This window comes from Plectropomus leopardus, chromosome 3 (assembly GCF_008729295.1).
Source record: "Plectropomus leopardus isolate mb chromosome 3, YSFRI_Pleo_2.0, whole genome shotgun sequence".
NCBI lineage: Eukaryota > Metazoa > Chordata > Actinopteri > Perciformes > Serranidae > Plectropomus > Plectropomus leopardus.
In genome coordinates this window covers 12,389,761-12,409,256 of record NC_056465.1, presented here as the reverse complement: position 1 = coordinate 12,409,256, position 19,496 = coordinate 12,389,761, and the positions used below count along the sequence as shown (strand labels likewise).

The window sequence follows — 19,496 nt, the reverse complement described above, 5'->3', positions numbered from 1 at the left end:
TTTTATTAAATTTTGGAAGACATACTGTACAATATAATTTTTTTCACTGTGACTCAGACTTTTTTATTTTATTGCATACTATACTATGACTTTTTTATTGATTTTTTTGGTGCCTTCCTTTAAAAAGCCATTTTTGTGATTTTTTGGAATTACATATTCTACTATGACCTTTTTTCTTTTTTTTTAGCGACATGCTGTACTATGACTTGTAGGATTTTTGACAGACACATTATACTAAGGCAATTTTTATGATACTATATTGTGACGTTTTCATGATTTTTTAAATGGTGCTTTGACGTTTTTATGACCGACATGAATGACATGATCGACATACAACATGCAATACTTTGATGTGTTATGATTTTTTATATGATACGCTTTTCTATGAGTTTTCAAATGATGTATACTGGACTATGACTTTTTATATTTTTTAAGTAACACTATACTGTGACTTTTTGATAATATTTTAAATAACATCGTAAAACATTATGATTTCAGGATGACATACTACACTATGACTTTTATATTATATTTTGATATACTGATATACTGACTGTACTATAATATTTTTATGATTTTTTGAATGACATACTCTACAATTAGTTTTTTATTATATTTTGGATGACATACTATACTCTGATGTTTTATGATTTTTTTGAAGAACATACTTTCCTAAAGTTTTTTTTTTTTTTTAATTTTTTGAACGACATACTGTAGTATGAGGTTTTTTTTATGGGGTTTTCAACAGTGGTAAACTTTGATGTGTTTATGATTTTCTTTAATTACATACTATGCTACGCCTTCTATGATGTTTTGAATGACACTGTTTTTATGATTTATTCTAATGACATATAATGCCTTAATGCCCTAATGACTTTTTTGAATGCCATAATTAACCATGATTATTTTGTGATTTTTGACAAACTATACATTTCACTGTTTTTATGAATTTTTGTGATGGCATACTATATTATGAGATTTAGTCAAAAAAAAAATAATGATTTTATTCAATTTATGCCTTTTTTGACGACATTCCATACTATGGCTTTCTCTTGTCATTTTTGACGACATGCTATCCTCCCCCCTTATTATGCTACTTTGGATGACATGGTATACTATGACTCTTTTATGCAGTTATGGATGACTTGTTATACTGTGACATTTTTTTTAAACAAAATACTTACTATATAATACTATTACATTTTTATGACTTTGTTAACAACATGCTATACTATGACTTTTATATGATTTTTTTTCAATCATAAAATACACAGACATTTTTATGATCTTTTTAAAACAACATAATGTACTGTGATGTTTGATTTTTTGATGACTTACTATTCTATGATATTTTTATTGAGTTTTTGAACGACATACTATTCGATTACTTTTTTGTCATCTTTTTATGACATAACTGTATTACTCAACTTAAAGTGGTGATGAGGTCTTAAAATATAGGGAAAGAGTCTTAAAGAGGTTTTTAAGGTTATTAAAACTTGTTTTTGGGATTCCTGCATATACTGTGTATTATGTTTTGGATGTAAAATTAAATGAGTCTTTGTTTTTTGCTTTTGTAAAATATGCAGCAAACGGACAGCTTGACAAGGTAGTTTGGGACTTTAAGACTACATAATGTGATGCTTTTTAAAGTTTATGTGTTTTAATTATTATGCAGACGTTTTAGTGAGCCTTAAAGTCTTGCTACAGCCAGATTTCTTTCTGAAACACACACACACACACACACACACACACATATATGTGTATATATCACACAAAAAAGCACCCATCACAGTCACTTTCCTGCTCAATGAAAAACATGAGATATTTCTGACTAAATCAAAACATGTCTTTCTTTTCTTATTTCCAGAGATTCCTTCAGCAGAATGAGTCTTCGCAAGCTTGACATTTGAAGATGAAGAAGAATACAGGCACTCACTCACACACACACACACACACACACACACACACACACACACACACACAACAGAAATTGCAATATTAATTTATTCTCGAGTGTAAATAGGAGTGTCTTGAAGGTTGGCCAGTGTTTCAGAGAGTGTGCTGAAAGAAAGGTTCGAAGTGTTGCAGCTTGGTACTTCATTCCAGTGTCTTAATTTGTTTACAGACAAACTGTTACACAATCAGAGGGACAAACAAGTGGATCTTAAAGATTAAAGAGATACCTTGGCATTTAGAATTTTTCTTTGCTGGCCATTTGTCTCACAAGGGGACAGGTCTTTATTTTTGTCCCTATGCAACCACAACATTAGCCTCCACTTTTGAAACCAACAGAACCTGCTGGATGTAAACTTATGAGCCACTGGATACAAAGAATACTCTGAGGTCCCTTTATTGGTTAAAGTGCCAAAAAAACATGTTTCCTTCTGCCAAATTCTGACAAATGTCCGCAGAAAAGGTACTATTTTAAAAGTCAAGGTGTCTATTTAATTATGTACTGTGTCAAAAATCTGTATTCAAATTTATGTGTGCACTTTTTTATTACGGTGTAGCAATGCATTTTACAACTTGAAAGTTTATGTAATTCAGTATGGGAGAAAAAATTGAAAACATGCAAAAAATGTTACCATTATTTATCATGATGCTTTATTATCATTTTTAGTTGGAAGAATGTTTTAAAGTTCGGTACTTTAAACATCCTTGTATAATTTTATGTAGTTTTGTTTTGTTTATTTTAAATATTTTACTAAATAAATATTTTAATGTTCAGTTGGGTGTATTTTTTTCTGTTAGTAGGATTATTGTTATGCTGGTGTTTGGACCATGGCAGCACATATACGCAGATCTAGCAGCCAGTAGCTCCTCAAATCTTTGCGTCTTTTTTGAAACATTTTTCTGTTTTTTTTTACTACATGGCCCCTTCTGCTGACGCACGACTTTTCTACCACAGGCATCATGGAAAAGTTCTGTGGGTTCCGAACCACGATATACTGTAGTATTGTGTTTTTATGCCATATTGGACTATATACAAAATGGCTCAAAAATGTAACAATACACTATGTCGTCCAAAATGACATAAAAACATAACAGTATGGTATGTCGTCATATGGCATTAAAATGCATAAAGACGTCATTACTTAGTATGTTGTCCAAAATGACAAAAAAAATATCATACTTTAACATTTTTCGAATGGCGTTTTTGATCATTTTTTGACATGCTATAATATGGTGTTTTGGGGTGTTTTTTCAACATACTATGACCTGCCTTAACATGCTATACGATATGGTTTTCAGCTGTTTTTGGACATGTCATATTCTGGTGTTTTTGGTTGTTTTTGCAACGTTCTATGCTATGGCATGTCTTGACATATTTTATGGGGGTTTTTTTAGGTGTTTTCAGCTGTTTTTGGGACATGTCATATTTTCACATTTTTTGGCATACTATATTATGGCATTTTTTGTTGTATTTTCGACATGCCATATTCAGAGGTTTTTTGGCCATTCGTGCAGTGTTCTATACTATGGCATGTCTCAACACGCTATTTTATGTGATTTTCAGCTTATTTTGGGACATAACATAATTAATTTGGTCATGTTTTTGACATGCATTATTTTGGTTTTTTTGGTGGTTTTTGCAACAAACCATGCTGTGGCGTGTCCCGGCACGCTATTTTATGCTGTTTTCAACTGTTTTCAGCTGTTTTTGTGACATGTCATATTTTGACATTTTTGCCTTACTATAGCCTTGCTTTTTGGTCACATGCATTATTTTGATGTTTTGGGCCGTTTTTTGAAAAAAAAAAACTATGCAATGGCGTGTCTCGGCACGCTATTTTATGCTGTTTTGAGGTGTTTTTAGGTGTTTTTTGGGACATGTCATATTTTGACATTTTTGCCTTACTATAGCCTTGCCTTTTTGGTCATTTTTTTGACATGCATTATTTTGGTGTTTTGGCCGTTTTTGCAAAAACTATGAAATGGTGTGTCTTGGCATGTTATTTTTATGCTGTTTTGAGGTTTGTTTTTAGGTATTTTTGGGACATGTCATATTTTGACATTTTTGCCTTACTATAGCCTTGCCTTTTTGGTCATTTTTTTGACATGCATTATTTTGCTGTTTTGGGCAGTTTTTGGAATACTCTATGCTGTGGCGTGTGTCAGCACGCAATTTCATGTTTTTTTGAGGAGTTTTTAGGTGTTTTTGGGACATGTCATATTTTGACATTTTTGCCTTACTATAGCCTTGCCTTTTTGGTCATTTTTTTGACATCATTATTTTGGTGTTTTGGGCTGTTTTTGGAATAAACTATGCTGTGGCGTGGGTCAGCACGCAATTTCATGCTGTTTTCAAGTGTTTTCAGCTGTTTTTGTGACATGTCATATTTTGACGTTTTTGCCTTACTATAGCCTTGCCTTTTTGGTCATTTTTTTGACATGCATTATTTTGGTGTTTTTGGTGGTTTTTGCAACAAACCATCTATGGCGTGGCGTGTCTCGGCACACTATTTTATGCTGTTTTGAGGTGTTTTTAGGTGTTTTTGGGACATGTCATATTTTGACATTTTTGCCTTACTATAGCCTTGCCTTTTTGGTCATTTTTTTGACATGCATTATTTTGGTGTTTTGGGCCGTTTTTGCAAAAAACTATGTAATGGCGTGTCTCGGCACGCTATTTTATGCTGTTTTGAGGTGTTTTTAGGTGTTTTTGGGACATGTCATATTTTGACATTTTTGCCTTACTATAGCCTTGCCTTTTTGGTCATTTTTTTGACATGCATTATTTTGGTGTTTTTGGCCGTTTTTGCAACAAAATATGCTGTGGCGTGTCTCGGCACACTATTTTATGCTGTTTTGAGGTGTTTTGAGGTGTTTTTGGGACATGCCATATTTTGACATTTTTGCCTTACTATAGCCTTGCCTTTTTGGTCATTTTTTTGACATGCATTATTTTGGTGTTTTGGGCCGTTTTTGGAATAATCTATGCTGTGGCGTGTGTCAGCACGCAATTTCATGCTGTTTGTAGGTGTTTTCAGCTGTTTTTGGGACATGTCATATTTTGAAATTTTTGCCTTACTATAGCCTTGCTTTTTTGGTCATTTTTTTGACATGCATTATTTTTGGTGTTTTGGGCCGTTTTTGGATCACTCCATGCTATGGCGTGTCTCAGCACATTATTTTGAAAAAAAAGCATGGCTATGGTATGGCCAAAAAACAAAAAAATGTCCCAAAAAAAGCCGAAAACACCTCAAAACAGTACAAAATGGAAGTGCCACCATAGCATGTTGAAATAATGACCGTAAAGGCAAGGCTATAGTGAGGGTAAAAATGTCAAAATATGACATGTCCCTAAAACAGCTGAAAACACCTCAAAACAGCATGAAATGGCATGACAAGACATGCCATAGCATAGTATTTCATATTTTGACAAATTTTAGCCATAGTGTAGCTACCTTTTCGGTCATTTTTTCAACATGCTACATCATGGTGTTTTTGGGCGGTTTTGCAACATTCTATGCTATGGCGTGTGTCTACATGTTTTTTTATGTAGCTTTTAGCGGTTTTTAGGACATGACAAAATAAATAAAACAATGCAATATCTAATGTAATGTCAATTTTAGGAGGAGTAACAAAACAGTTTCTCTTTGTTACAGTAACAAAACCTCATATCTAGAAGTCCAACAAAACATCTTACAGTAAAATTAGTGCAACTTGAATAACACTATAACTTTCTCTAAGAGAAATAATTATATCTAGTACATTCTTTCTGCATCAAAATAGTCCAGCCTTAACCCGGCCTTAAGGCATACTGTAGCCTGCTGATATGAGTGCTGTATTTTCATATTTATAAGCACATATTCCACTCATTTATGAAGTTGTGCAAGCTCCTGCACATAAACAACCCCATCCTGTAAATGTTTCAAAATAAAATGCATTGTATAAGCAGCTGATAGTACTCTGTCAACAGACACAGAAGAAGCAAGGAAGTTTAGGTAAAATAAACATCTTTGTATTTCCTCATCTCTGTGACAGAGAGAGACTTTAAACTGCAGTATGAGGTGGTATAGAGTCAATATGATAATTCCGTTTGTCAGCAGTCTGCCGACAAACACAAGCGTCACGCGTAAAAAAAAAGGGCGAGCCACCGTTTCTGTAGATGTGCTGCAGCTGAGACGCGCCTGACAGGCGCTGCTCGGGCGAGCAGTGTGCACGCGCTTGATAACATGAGCGCCAAAACAAAGAACAACGTGCTCGACTCTGCTCTCGCTCTCGACGCGCGTTGTGTGAAATTCTATCATTGCATCAAATGCTGCAAAAATGGCCAAAACACCATAATACAGCATGTTGATACTACCGAAAATGCCATACTATAGTATGGCGAAAATGTCATGAATACAACATTTTCAAAAAACAGCTGAAAACCGCATAAAATAGCATGGCGAGACACTTTTAGCACAGAATGGTGCAAAAACACCTTAATATTGCATGTAAAAAAAAAAAAGAAAAAAAAAGAAAAAAAAAAACGGCCAAAAATGCCATACTGTAGTATGGCAAAAATGTTTTCATTATTTATCATGTTTTATTATGATTAGTAGTTGGAAGAATGTTTTAAAGTTAGGTACTTTAAACATCCTTGCATAACTTTATGTTGCTTTGTTTTGTTTATTTCAAATATTCCATTTAGTTAATATTTTTAAGTTGGTTGCGTGATGCAATCTTTTTTCTTCCTTATATCTTATCTTTCTGTTTATGTGGGATTATTGTCCTGTTGGAGACAACAAAGTAGTAGGATGTAAATAAGAGCTTATTGCAAAAGAGAATGTGAAGGTAAAAACTTTATTGCTTATAGAATGAACCTGCCACATTAATATAATTACAGCTGGAATGAGGTACAGTTTAAAGGAGACAAAACAACTTAGTTGGGCTGTCACACTAAACTGGATCTATAAGCACTTGATTAGAATCCAAAACTTGCTCTGTAAACTGTTCCCATGAATGTACACTGGCCCATTATGAGTATTACTCGCGCAGCTAAATAATAACTGATTCAATCCCTGAAACCATGATTGGACCAATAAACACTGCTGTGGAACCTAAATTAACAATCTCACTTTAACAGAATATTTTAAACTATATTTTAAATAGTGTGATTTTTTTTTTACGTGCAAAGCTCCTAAATGTTAATACAAAAGAAACACTGAACAAGTACAAAACAAAGGCAATCCTTCATCAATAGGAATGTCATTTCTTGAGTTCACATGAGCACAGAGCAAGACCGGCATAAAGAAAATGCTCCATCTTATTAACCAAAACTAAACTTATTAAGATAGCAAGCAATTGAATCAATAACACTCAAATCATGTGTCTTTCTGCTCACATGTTTTGTGCTTGTTTAATTGTTTGGTCCTTAGAACAAGTAGAACAAAAATGGAGGAAGGCTAATCATGCTGTCAGAGTCAAGAGTTTAGGAGCTTTAGATGCTGGTTTGCACATTTAAATAAGCCAATTGTTAACTACACACTAAAGTGGATATGAAAGATGAACAAGGCGGTTTTTCATAATGTTGCCAAACGAATCTTATAAAAACCTGAAAGTTAACTAAAAAAATATTTAAGTTCTACAAATCTTCACACTCAATTGGCACCTTGAAAAAGCTCCTTGGCTGAGCTGTCTAGGCTGAGCAACACACTTAGAAACCCTGCTTAAACTATTTTTGTATTAACTATTAAAACAGTAGGTATAAGCTTGGCGTATTTTATATACTGAACATTTTAACATTTAACTTAACAGTAGTAGTGAGTTTTTATGTAAAATTTGGCATTATTGTACACAAATCAGTACAACACTTAAGTTTTTCGAGCATAGATGGCTTCAATTTTAGGCTTCAAATGTATTGAAAACATAAGGAATCAGTGCAAAACAAACTTTTTGGAAAGGTGGCAATGGAGGTGGGTAAAGGCTTGTCTTTAAAACTACAAAAAAAATATTGCAGGAAAAAAAACCCACAGCATATTGTTTCTCAGCAACTTCATTAAGTATGTATTGCTTTGACAAAGTAGAGGATATCTGGCTTTTGGTTTGGCTTTTAGTTCTATTCCACATATGCAGTATCAATTTTAGAAAAGTATTCAGCTAGAATAAGACATTCTTCAACATTTTGCTTTTCACTGACTTTTAGTTCAAAAGTGCTTTTCCAATTTGTAAAAAGGAATCATACAAACTCAATAGCTGAGAAAACATTAAAAAAAGGACATGCAGACAATGGCAGAAAAATGTATCAAAGCCAGTGTCCAAGAAATAATAGTACAGACAGCAAAAAGATCACTGTACTCAGTCTACAGAGGCCAGAGTCACATCCAAAAAGTCTCAAATTAGCTTCAGTATTCCCAGCTCATAGAAGATCAATCCCCATTTGAGTATTACTAAAATATGACTTTGAACCAAAATAGGCTTATGAACATCTCTGACGTGAGTCCAATAATGACACCAGACTGTTTGCTCTGAAAAGCATCTTCAGGTTAGTTATTTATATGGCAGCCACAGTATGTTTGGCACTCTTTGTGGCATTGCAAAATACAACTGTACCTTGTCTGGGTGCTCACCTGCCAAAAGGTCCGTATATCCCAGGCCCCTGAATCAACAGCGGCCTTTGTGTTCATGTTAGTGTTCAGGTCCAGGCATCCTTCTGTAGAACAGCAGGTAAGGTGTGGATGAAGAGTATGTCTCAGGAGAGCAGGCTCGAAGGAAATCCTCCTCTTCAAACAAACGCACCTCAGAGTCGTCAAACAGCAGCCATTTGCCCTCATATTCAAGGAGGTTATTCAAAGCCTGCTGCCCACAGGAAGCCATTGATGCCTCCTCTCCCACTGTGGCCTCCTTGTTAAGCCCCGGTTCAGTATTTTGGCCCAAGCTGCTGATGGGTATCCTCCATTTGAATCCCTCTGTGGATCCACTGCTGGCTGCTTTTTCCACATGTTTGCTGCTGCTCCCAATGTCACAACTAGACAGACTCCTCTGGCCTCTCCCAGGAGTCCAACCACACCCTCTGACAGCTTCTTTCCTCCTGTTTTGCTGCTAGCCAAACTCGCACCTCTCTGTCCCCTCGCATTCAGGCTGAAGGACACCTCTCCGTCATCATAGTCCAGCACTTCGTCTTTCACCTGTGGTCCCTCTTTACTTTCCTTCTCATCTTCCTCGCTCTCCTTTCTCTCCCCATGCCAGAGCTTTACATCTTTCAGATCAGACATGCGGACGTACGCGGTGTAGTGGCCACTGCTGATGGTGACGCCACTGTGCATGACTACAGCAAAAAGCTGATAGTGTTGACCCTTTGTAGACGAGGGCCGGGTGCACCATTCGTCCAGAGACAAGGTCAAAGGTGTCTGCAAGGGAGTGTTTACTTTAGACAGACCTGCGTATGGGTCCAAGCTAAGAGGAAAACAGACAAGGAGATGTGACATGGTCATAGCATAGTATTCAACATATGGAAATCATAGTATATTACATGAGGCGATCATAGTAAACTGAGTAGAATGGTAGGTCTAAAAAAACATCTTAATAGTACATTATGGTATGTCCAAAGAAACTGTCAAGAAAATATATTATAGTATCTAAAAAAAAATTCAAAACATCATAATATGATGTGTTGAGAAAGGCATTAAAATATATAGTATAGTATATTATGCCATAAAAAATAAAGAAACAAAACAAAACATTGTGTAGTATGTCAAAAACATTCATTAAAACATAACAGTGTAATATGTCCAAAGAACTTTCATGATGCATGAGTGAGAGAGAGACAGAGACAGAGACAGAGAGAGACAGAGACAGACAGAGACAGACAGAGACAGACAGAGAGAGACAGAGAGAGAGAGAGAGACAGAGAGAGAGAGAGAGAGAGAGAGAGAGACAGAGACAGAGAGAGAGACAGAGACAGACAGAGACAGAGAGACAGAGACAGAGAGAGAGACAGAGACAGAGAGAGACAGAGACAGAGAGACAGACAGAGACAGAGAGAGAGACAGAGACAGAGAGAGACAGAGAAGAGACAGAGAAAGAGAGAGACAAAGACAGAGAGAGACAGAGACAGAGAGAGAGAGACAGAGAGAGAGACAGAGAGACAGAGACAGACAGAGACAGACAGAGACAGACAGACAGAGACAGAGAGAGAGACAGAGACAGAGACAGAGACAGAGACAGAGAGAAGTGAAATACATGTGTTGATTTGACTGACTCACTCTAAGCTGTTGGCAGAGAAGCGCTTCAGGTGAATAGTGATCACTTCAGGAGTTTTGTCAAACAGCAGACTTCTCTCAGCCTCTGTATAGTGATGACACGTCTCACAGAAGTATTTGTCCTCACCAGCGATGCGCTCCACTGAAGCAAACTGGGCGATGGCCCATTTCAGAGTTTTCAGCTCTGGTTTAGGATCCGGAGAGACTGGGAAGAGATATCAGTTACTGAAGCAGTAAAAATATTTTTTTGTCTGCATTGTGGGTTGGAAGAAAGAGGATGGGTGTACAGACACAAGTGCCTTCCAATTCTATTTGGCAGAAAGTGACATTGTAAGAAAAAACTTTTGAAAATATGTTTCCACTGACTTTTTATTACTGTTTGAACTTTTAGACCTTTAAATGAATCTGGGTATGGGATCTTCTTATTTTGACAGGGTGGAAACAGCTGATATATGAATGGTGGGTAAAAGTGAAAGTTCTCACCCTCAGAGAAGTCGTCCGGACTGCTGGGTTCGTCATCGAGCACCGGTACGCTGATGTCCTGAAAGTCTTCTCTCCTCTCTGTGAAGCTCTCACACTCCAGACACCGAGTCCTCAAAACCAGCCGGCCCTGGAACAAGTGCTCCATCAGGTCCAGGCCGTCTGGATACACCGGAAACACAGACAGACATGGCTCAGTGGTTTGTCATATTTAATGTGGGAAGTCGCACATTAACTACCGATCCTGTATGATTTCGCACATCAGTGACCAGGAATCTGTAACCTTTGCCTTCTAACTCAGTTTTCGCAAGCTGCTTTTAAGATAAAATCACCCATTCAAATGGGTTAAAAATGATTGTTTTGACTGATAGTGCAAATATGGCATGGTCCATGATGTTGGTGGGTATTATCATATTTGCATCATTATTTTCATTTTCATTAAAAAAAGTCAAATAAATTAATATATCACAGTGATCATGGTATACAATCTAAGATGTGTACCAAATAAAGTTGTTTTTTTTTATGTCGGTAAAATACGATTTGTAGGCTGGAACATCTCTGCAGCACCACAATATGTAATTAAGAACGGTATTTTGACACATAGTTTGCCTTTAAAAAATATTGCACATCCTGTGATTTGAATATTGCACTGGTCAACAGTGATTTAACTAATAAGTTCTTCTGCTCTAAAAAACGATATAATTTGAATGGCTAAATGAGTCCCTAAATATAATTATAATATAATAACCTCACCTATAATAGCTTGAACGTGGAGGATTTGAAAATAATTTTTCTCTTGAAATGAAAAGCCAGCAAATATTTGAAATCACTGATAAATATGAGCTCTTAATATTCAATTCTTAATAAATCTTTGATTTCCTGCAACTGGCAATTTACATTACACATTTTAATCAAACTAATAAAGTTATCTCGCTTTCTCTGCCTGTGTCCCATTCCTTTCATAGTCATGATCTCATACCTTGAAGTTTTACTGCCCTCTTGTCTTCAGACATGTTCTCTGATCTCTCCTCGCTGGTCTTCTTTTTGGGACTCTGGTCGTCAGTCCGCTCGTTCTCCTGCTCTGGTTTGTTTTGGTTCCTCGCAGAGCTGATCTTCCCCACACTGAGGAACTTGGAGAAAATACTTGGTTGTTTCCCAGATGGCCTCAGCCAGCTCAGCTTAGACCTCTTTTTTCTTTTCCCATCTGCCTCTTTGGATGCTTTTTCACTTTTCCCCTCGCTGTCACTTCCTTTTTCCTCCTCCCTGTTCGACTTTTTCATCCCTTCATCCTCTGCCTCCTCCCCACCTTTGTCTCCGGTGCTGTCCATCGTGATGTCGCTGGAGGACTTCCTTTTTGAGCGAGTGAGGGGTCTGTTAACTTCAGCATCGGTTTTCTTAGATGTGACAGATTTGGGCTTCTTTTTGGCATTTCCCACTTCAGTGTCACTCTTTCTCTTGCCGCTGACTTGGCTGTCATCTTCTGTGGGAGTTTTGGATTCTGTCGCAGAGCTGCTGGAACCCAAATGGACACCATTCTCAAGTTTAACCTCAGTCTTGTCGTCTCCCTCCCTCTCCAACTCCTGCTCCTTCCTCATGGTGTCACAAGCCTCTTGGATGTAACCCAGAATGCACTGCAGCACCTCCTGGGCGTCATGCTGAAGATAGCCTTCATACATGGGGTTCAGCTGCCTGCATCACATAATGAACTGTCACAATTAGTTCACTGTTGGGGAAATAACGATTTACAATTTTAATCATTCATCACTAGTTTTAGGAAATACTCAAATATATAACATTTGCTCTTTTCACCTTTAAAAATGTAAAAAAAAAATGTTCTGCTATTTTTCGTGTTTTAATGTTATATAACAAAATAAGTAATGTTTGACAAATCAGAATTTTAACTTGACATAAATATGACAAAAGCAAAGCATTTAACAACAATTTGTTGACATCCTTATTTGTATCAGTTTTACTGCCATTTCATGCTCCTTGTGTTAGCTGCTATTTTTCATTTTAATACACACTCAAACACGTAATGTGGTGTTTAATTAAAAAGGTCAGGAAAAAACGGAAAAGGAAAACAATCTATTTAAAAAGTTCTAGGAAATACAAGAGATCTAAAATTCCACTCATGCCTCACTACATTGTGCACAAACACAACTTGTTTATACTTTTTCCATGACAGGAAAGGTGTAGCTTTGTCATATTATTCATTAAGTTAGGGACAAATGAGCTGCAGAACTAGCTAATAATCGTTTGCAGAGCAATCCGGGCACAATTTATAATCCAAATATAACCACATCATTACCTGAGAGTGTGGAGTATTTTTCGAGGCGGTGTAGCGAGTTCTCCTTCACTGAAGCTGTCAGGGTTTAACAGGAAGCTGGACTGCAGCTGTTCCACTGATGTTATCAGACTATTAAAGCTCCCGAGAAGCTCAATTTGAGTTGGCAAATCCTCTGCAGCAACTTCTGACTGCTGAGAAGTAAAATACAATTTATTAAAAGCAAAAATGCTCTTTGAATGGTTGCTGTTGTAATAGATATATATTGTCAAATCACATCAGAAGTCTGGACACAACAACAGGAACACCTAATTTCAGAAGACAAATATATCATTTGTATTGCACCAACCTCTTCGCCTTTATCCGTTTCTTCCTTTGGTTTCTCCTTTCTTTTGGACAAGTTGTACAGTTTCTTAATTCCTTCTCTGAGCCCTGGGCAGTAGTACAGAACCTGCAGAGACAGACAGACAATAACAAGATCAACCATGATAAGAATGGATAAGAATGAAGAGATAGATGGATGAAATGTCCATTTCAAAAAATAAATTAACTAATCTACATACAAATTTGTATAAAGTCAGTGTTAAAGAACAGTAGTAAAGATTTTTCACCCATTATTTGTTTTAATAAAATACAACATTTGATAACTTTATTTCTGCCTAAAGCAGGCTCAAAGACTTATTTTAGACATTTGTAAGTGAAATCTAGGACTACTTAATAAGGCTTTTTTGATGAAACTGAATTTAACCATTTTTAAACTGTATCAAGACTGCATATTATAGTACATTTACACTGTCAACACAGTGCAGAATAACAACACACGTAGTGAGGCATAACATCGCAGAACTTGCCTGCTTCTTTACCCCATAATAGGTTTCCTTATTGTCTAACTAGTGGCCTACGTAAAGAGATGCAGTAGAGAAAATGAATGCAGTGGGAAAAGGCTGCAGAGATCAAGTGCCTGGATGTGTGATCCACTTCCATCTGTCTCTTTACATCCAACACTGCCAATGCAGATAAGCCACAGTGAGAGGAACTGATCTGAACACAAAGTATGTCACAGGAAGGAGGAGGCATAATGCTGGGGAGCAGCCACTCAGCTACAGGTTTTTATATATTATTCATCAGCCACAGAAGACACTGTTTTGGCCACAAAACATTCTTAGTGTTAAAGAATTAATTTTGTTTTCTCTATAAATTATATATTTTGTGTCCTGAGAAGACCCACCTGTAAGATACTGTTCAAATAGCAGGTGTTTCCCAAGTTGTTGAGCCCCACAAATGGCACCAAGGTCTCTCTCTTTTCAGGTGGCAGGAGAAGGCCAGGTGAGGCTGGACATGGAGGGGGGGCAGGGACCACCTGATCACAGCTGCTGCTGCTTAACAGTGAAGAAGAAAACACAATATAAATTTAACAGACACAAAAAAGAAAAGAACAGTTACTCGTTATTTTCTTGCAGCATCACTAGGGTTGGGCAATATGGTTGCAATCATTTACAGTTTTACATCACATTAAACAAAACTCTTAACATGTTTGAAACCAAATATAACTCAGACACCACCATTTTTTTCATAAAGTCTCCTCAATATTATTGACTCTGGAAGCTAAGATTTGTAAATTGATATGAATATATAAATGAGCAGCTGTAGTACTTTAGTATTGCCAAGCCATAAGTATAACTATCATCTGAATTTTCTGAGTAAGGAGATTAAGAATGCTTCTGATCATTAATATTCACGGCCAACTCTCCATTGTTACAACTTTCCTTGGCTTACAGATGCATAACAAAGATTTTACTCTTACAGGGTCCCAACAGCTTAAGGCAAGTTAGTAATTGTTAAGACAGATGAAATGTCAGAATGAAATTTAATACCAATTTTACACTAATGAAAACTGAAGAAAAAAAAGCATGAATAGACATCACAGTGGGCATTCAAAGGCGATTTTTCTTGTTGTTGTAGGTGAAGCTATCATGATCTATGCTACAGAAATGTAATCTGCGTATGATTAATTATTATTATGTTTTTAATTACTATTAATTTTAATTTCTATAATGCAATGTCAGAAAAAAATGATTTATAAAATCCAATTTCCCATGTCTTAGCATTTTTAAGATATTTAAAAGATCGATCTAAGACATTTTAATATAATTAAGGCCTACTTTTTAGATGAAAAAAAAATCAATACCTTTCAAGACTTTTTTAGGATCCATAAGAGCCCTGTTCGTAAATCCTAGCTTTATCCAAAATATCTAGTTTTGGTAGGCTTATGTGGCCAAAAGCAGTGTTGCAGGACCTCCATGGGTCCTTGAATAGGGTTCAAGGCATCCCCTGCATAAATCTCTGTCTTTTTCTGGCTTTTGACGACATTTTTGGCTCTGGAAAATTCAAAGATGCCAAATTATCATATAAATGATAGGCACATTTTTGATATTATATTTTCAAGAGCATGAAGGTAACGATTTAATAAAAATAAGGATGCATTTCTAATGAAATATCAAAGTATAAGGTATCCCATTCATCATATTCATTATTATGCCCTCACAAAAGCCATAGACTCAGCACAATAGTGTGACTGAAACTGTGTAAAACTTGACACACCTTTCTTCTTGTAGGGCAATAAAGCAGTGGTCTGAACTTTGTTTGACCCCAAATAAATGGCACACCGACAGACAGAGGACACTCACCTGGCCTCAGACTCCACCTGTTCAACTGTTTTGGGTTCATCTGTTTGAGGTTCAGAGAAATCCAGAACTCGTTTAGTTTCTTTCTTCTGGAGGAACTTCAGAGACAGTTTGCTCTTCTTGATGGGACTCCCCATCGCCGCCACAACAGTTTCCCCCTGCAGACCTGGCATCTTTTCTACCAGTACTTTGGTGGCGAGTTTTATTCCTCTACAGAGATGCAACAGCGCACCTCACTGGTGAGAAAAGGAAACATAAAATTTAGTTTCAATAGGCGCCATCAGAGTTCAACGAGAGCGAAAGTAACAAATTACGCACTTAACGTTATGATAACACAGAGCAGTTAAGTAACTACAAACAAATTAACTGGGTGAAATTGATGAAAACAGCTCTCGTTCACTAAGTACAACCCGGTTACAGAGTGAACAACGTATTATATAACGTGTTAGCCGGCTAACGCTAACTTACTGCCTCTCTTGTTTTCATTCACTCTCAATGTCTGAATTTGAGCCGTTAACACCGGCAACCGTTGACTTTTCAGTGCTAGGAAGTAGCTCTCATGTAGCAAAGAGAGCACAACAAAGTGCACTTTGCACACAGCACAGCGACAAAACTGGGTCAAAACGGTGCGGTGAAGAAGTGGGAGGAGAAAATAATCAGCACGCCGTTTTCAACAGTTCACTTAAACAAAACTAATAGTAAACAAACAATAAAATGCACGCAGCCGTTTTTACTCTTACCTGAATGAGTCATTTCAGACTGAAGTGTGATAAATGTCACGGAATATCCAGTTTTAGAGTCATTTACAGCCTGTTTGACCATCCAGACGGTGCAGCAGAAGTTGGCGCTTTTTCCTGCTGGAAGACCCATCGCCGACTGCACTGCCGGTCCAACACCAACACAACATCACAACGTCCGGCTAAACTGAGCGAATAACGGTCGCCCCTGACTTTTTTAACGTATTAAAATGTACACATAAAACTTGTAAATATGCATACACCTCTGTAAAATTATTTATCCAGAAAAAGTTTTAGTCCAGGTTTCAGGCACATAATTAGTCAGCTTTTTTATTTAGGCCCCCCCAGACCAGTAGATCCATGATTTGTCAAGCAGCGGCAAGTTAGATCGTAACACCGGAAGTGATATTTTAGACTCTCCCAACAAATTAAAAGTCATCAAATGACAAGTGAAGGAGTAATTAGGTTTCCCGGTAACTACTGGTGTCGTTGTACTTTTATAACATTTTATATGCAGGACTTTTAGTAGCCTATTTTAAAATTGTTGTATGGCTACTTTATGTTTACTTGTACTTTGTGAGAGGGGTGGTGGAAACGGGGGAGGCACTAATGTCTTTTCAAACACTCGGGAGGGAGATAGGCCTATGTGTTTTTGATTTAGCATAGGTGAGTGACATTCAACCTGAACTGGTTGTATTTTGCATTTATTTTAAATACCCTAAGAACCCCCAAAGCCTGTGAGGCATGTTTTCTTTAAAAATCTCACAAATCCCACCAGCTATCACTATCATGGTCAAAGTCTGTAAAATATTGTTTATGGCAAGGGGAAAGTCATGCATCCCCTCCATCCACTCAGGGAGGCTCAAGGAAAAATAAAAATAATAAAATAAGAAATAAAAATAAAATTAAATAGAACAAAGTTGCACCCCAGCCAGGTACAGTCCCTTTGGAGAGGAAAAAATGATTAATTGCTTTCTGCTTTCAGTGGACCCCCAAACCCTCTGTCTCACATCATCACCCCTCTATGTTGAAATGAATTCTACATCCTTGACTGTTTACACAAAAAGTATTTTTTGTTAAAAATGGTGTTTAATTGGAACCTTGGACTTTTGAGCTTTTGGAACACTTTGAATCCATTTGAGTTCACTTTTTGTATGTAGCATTGACTACGAGAAATGAAACAGTGTATTGCAGAACCCTAGGCAAGAATATAGGATCAAATCCCAGTGGGGGCTGAAAGAAAATCATATGCATTCAAACAAATGACAACACTGCATTTGAACCATACACAAATGTAGTATTTCAGGGAGGCTAAATAATGTATAGCCACTCTATTTTTGCACTTCCCTGAAAAATTTCGGCTTTTATTTTGAAGAAAGTAGGCAGTACAAGTTTTACTAATTTCGCGTGCTTTGACAGTAGTCCTTTTTGCGGAACTCAACCTTATACCAAATATTTGCGGATGCTTTATATTAACGAGACGCATGTTGCAAAATATCATCAAAATATTTTAAGGAATGCATTTCTTTTGCGCAAACATACAAAACACAACAGCACGTCACCGGTAATTGTTAAACCTGTTTGTTACGGGCAGTGTCCTGCTTCAACCTGCAGGAGGCGACATTGTACATGCAAATGGAGGTGGAAGTGTTGAGCATCATTCCCTCCTCCACTGGAGCATCGCTTCATCTGACAGTCAGCAGAGGCTATCCTTCCACGATTTTAACGGTAAGATACTGTTTACGATTTCTCTGCACTCTGCGTGAATAGAAAAACTAAAATCCTCTTGAAAGACTCACTGCGAGAGTAGCCTATTTAATCTGTGTTTGATCTCATCTGTATCAGTTGTGTGTTGATTAGAATAGAGCTACAGTGAGAGATTGTGGCAGGCGTGCGATTTTATCATACAGGATGGATCGCAGCAACTGAATACAAAAATAAGACATGACAGGTGTGTCGTCTCTTCCCCGCATGCAGCCAGTACAGGCATTTGTCAATACGATGGTATGTATGCAGGACGACCCGCTGCTGCTGCTGCTGCTGCTGCAGAGTGGCTGCTTGGTCAGCAGCAAAGATGTATCGATGGACACGAGAGCTGAGCCTCAGCTTCCAGAATTTACTCTACTTATTTTCTGGCTTGGTGATCAAGTGATGTTGCAGCGAGGATGCTGATACAGTAGTGGATGGGAGTAGTTTGGACTTCCTGTTGGGCTGTGATGGAGCTACAGCATGCAGTCACCATCACCATTCTCAGAGTGTGTTATCTTTGCAATCTCCAGCTCTGGGTTGGCTTTAACAGTACATTTCATCACTAAATGAACATACCAGAACCTCATTCCTCATTTGAAAAGGGTGGAAATGATCTTAAACCCCCCACTTGTGATGTTTAATAATCGCCTGATGAAATAGATTTCATTACAGATGTAATAACCAGCAGGTGATTTATACAGATTTAACAAGGTGGTGGGGAGGTGTTATGTTCTTTCACATCCCATCTGAAGCCTAACCAGGAGATGCATTATAAGACGGATTACTGTGTCCCACTTCCCTCATCACCTCCTGATAACATCATTTTCTCAAGGGGAGCTTTTTTTTTGCCTGCACTCTGAACAAGGCAGAGTCTGCCACCCATGTCCTGAAGCTATGTGAAATCAACACGAGGCCTTGTTTGTGATTGGCTAGCATTACACACTGATTGCAACAGGATTGTCAGATAGTGAGCAAGGTCACGGGACAGATTTGAGGAGTTAAATGATGGTGGAAGCTTACCCTTCCCTGGAAATGTATGCTTAACACTTATGGAGACTTATTTCTATTTTCAGAAATCACAGATTAAAGGAAAAACAAGACAAAAACATCCACCTGTCCCACACTGCATTTACTCCCACAATCAATGCAAACATTTCAGAGATAATGCCACCTACTGGCTGACCCCACAAGAATTTAACCCCTAACCTGTATGAGTAATGAGGACCATTCTCCATGCACTGAGCAGTGGAGCTGGCCTTTATAAAGGCAGGCATTGTCCCTGGAGGCAGAGCTCTCTCACGGCCTGAGCAGCAGAGGTTGCCGGTGTGGCAGCTCAAAGTCCTGGCCCATGACACCTCCCCTCTCCCTCCAA

General features: G+C 37.4%; 2 protein-coding genes across 18 annotated transcripts in view; one reads left to right on the top strand and one right to left on the bottom strand.

Annotated features, from left to right (window-relative positions):
* Positions 1-2,642, top strand: part of dock7 (dedicator of cytokinesis 7) — a 56,656-nt gene extending 54,014 nt beyond the window's left edge. For 14 of the 17 annotated variants that reach the window (XM_042514664.1, XM_042514637.1, XM_042514617.1 and 11 more), the window contains one exon: positions 1,868-2,642. In XM_042514664.1, coding sequence (XP_042370598.1) covers positions 1,868-1,910 — 43 coding nt within the window. In that variant the 3' untranslated portion in view covers positions 1,911-2,642. The remainder of the gene's footprint in view (positions 1-1,867) is intronic. The other 3 variants (XM_042514677.1, XM_042514649.1, XM_042514641.1) reach the window with 1 other exon arrangement.
* Positions 2,643-6,776: 4,134 nt separating this feature from the next.
* On the bottom strand, positions 6,777-16,493 carry usp1 (ubiquitin specific peptidase 1). Its single transcript, XM_042484086.1, is given in 10 exon segments — positions 6,777-8,976; positions 8,979-9,384; positions 10,194-10,395; positions 10,674-10,832; positions 11,650-12,359; positions 12,979-13,148; positions 13,304-13,405; positions 14,183-14,333; positions 15,642-15,874; positions 16,379-16,493. Coding segments are annotated over 9 exon segments (2,430 nt in total). The 5' UTR covers positions 15,812-15,874; positions 16,379-16,493; the 3' UTR covers positions 6,777-8,616.
* Between the last annotated feature and the right edge of the window lie 3,003 nt (positions 16,494-19,496).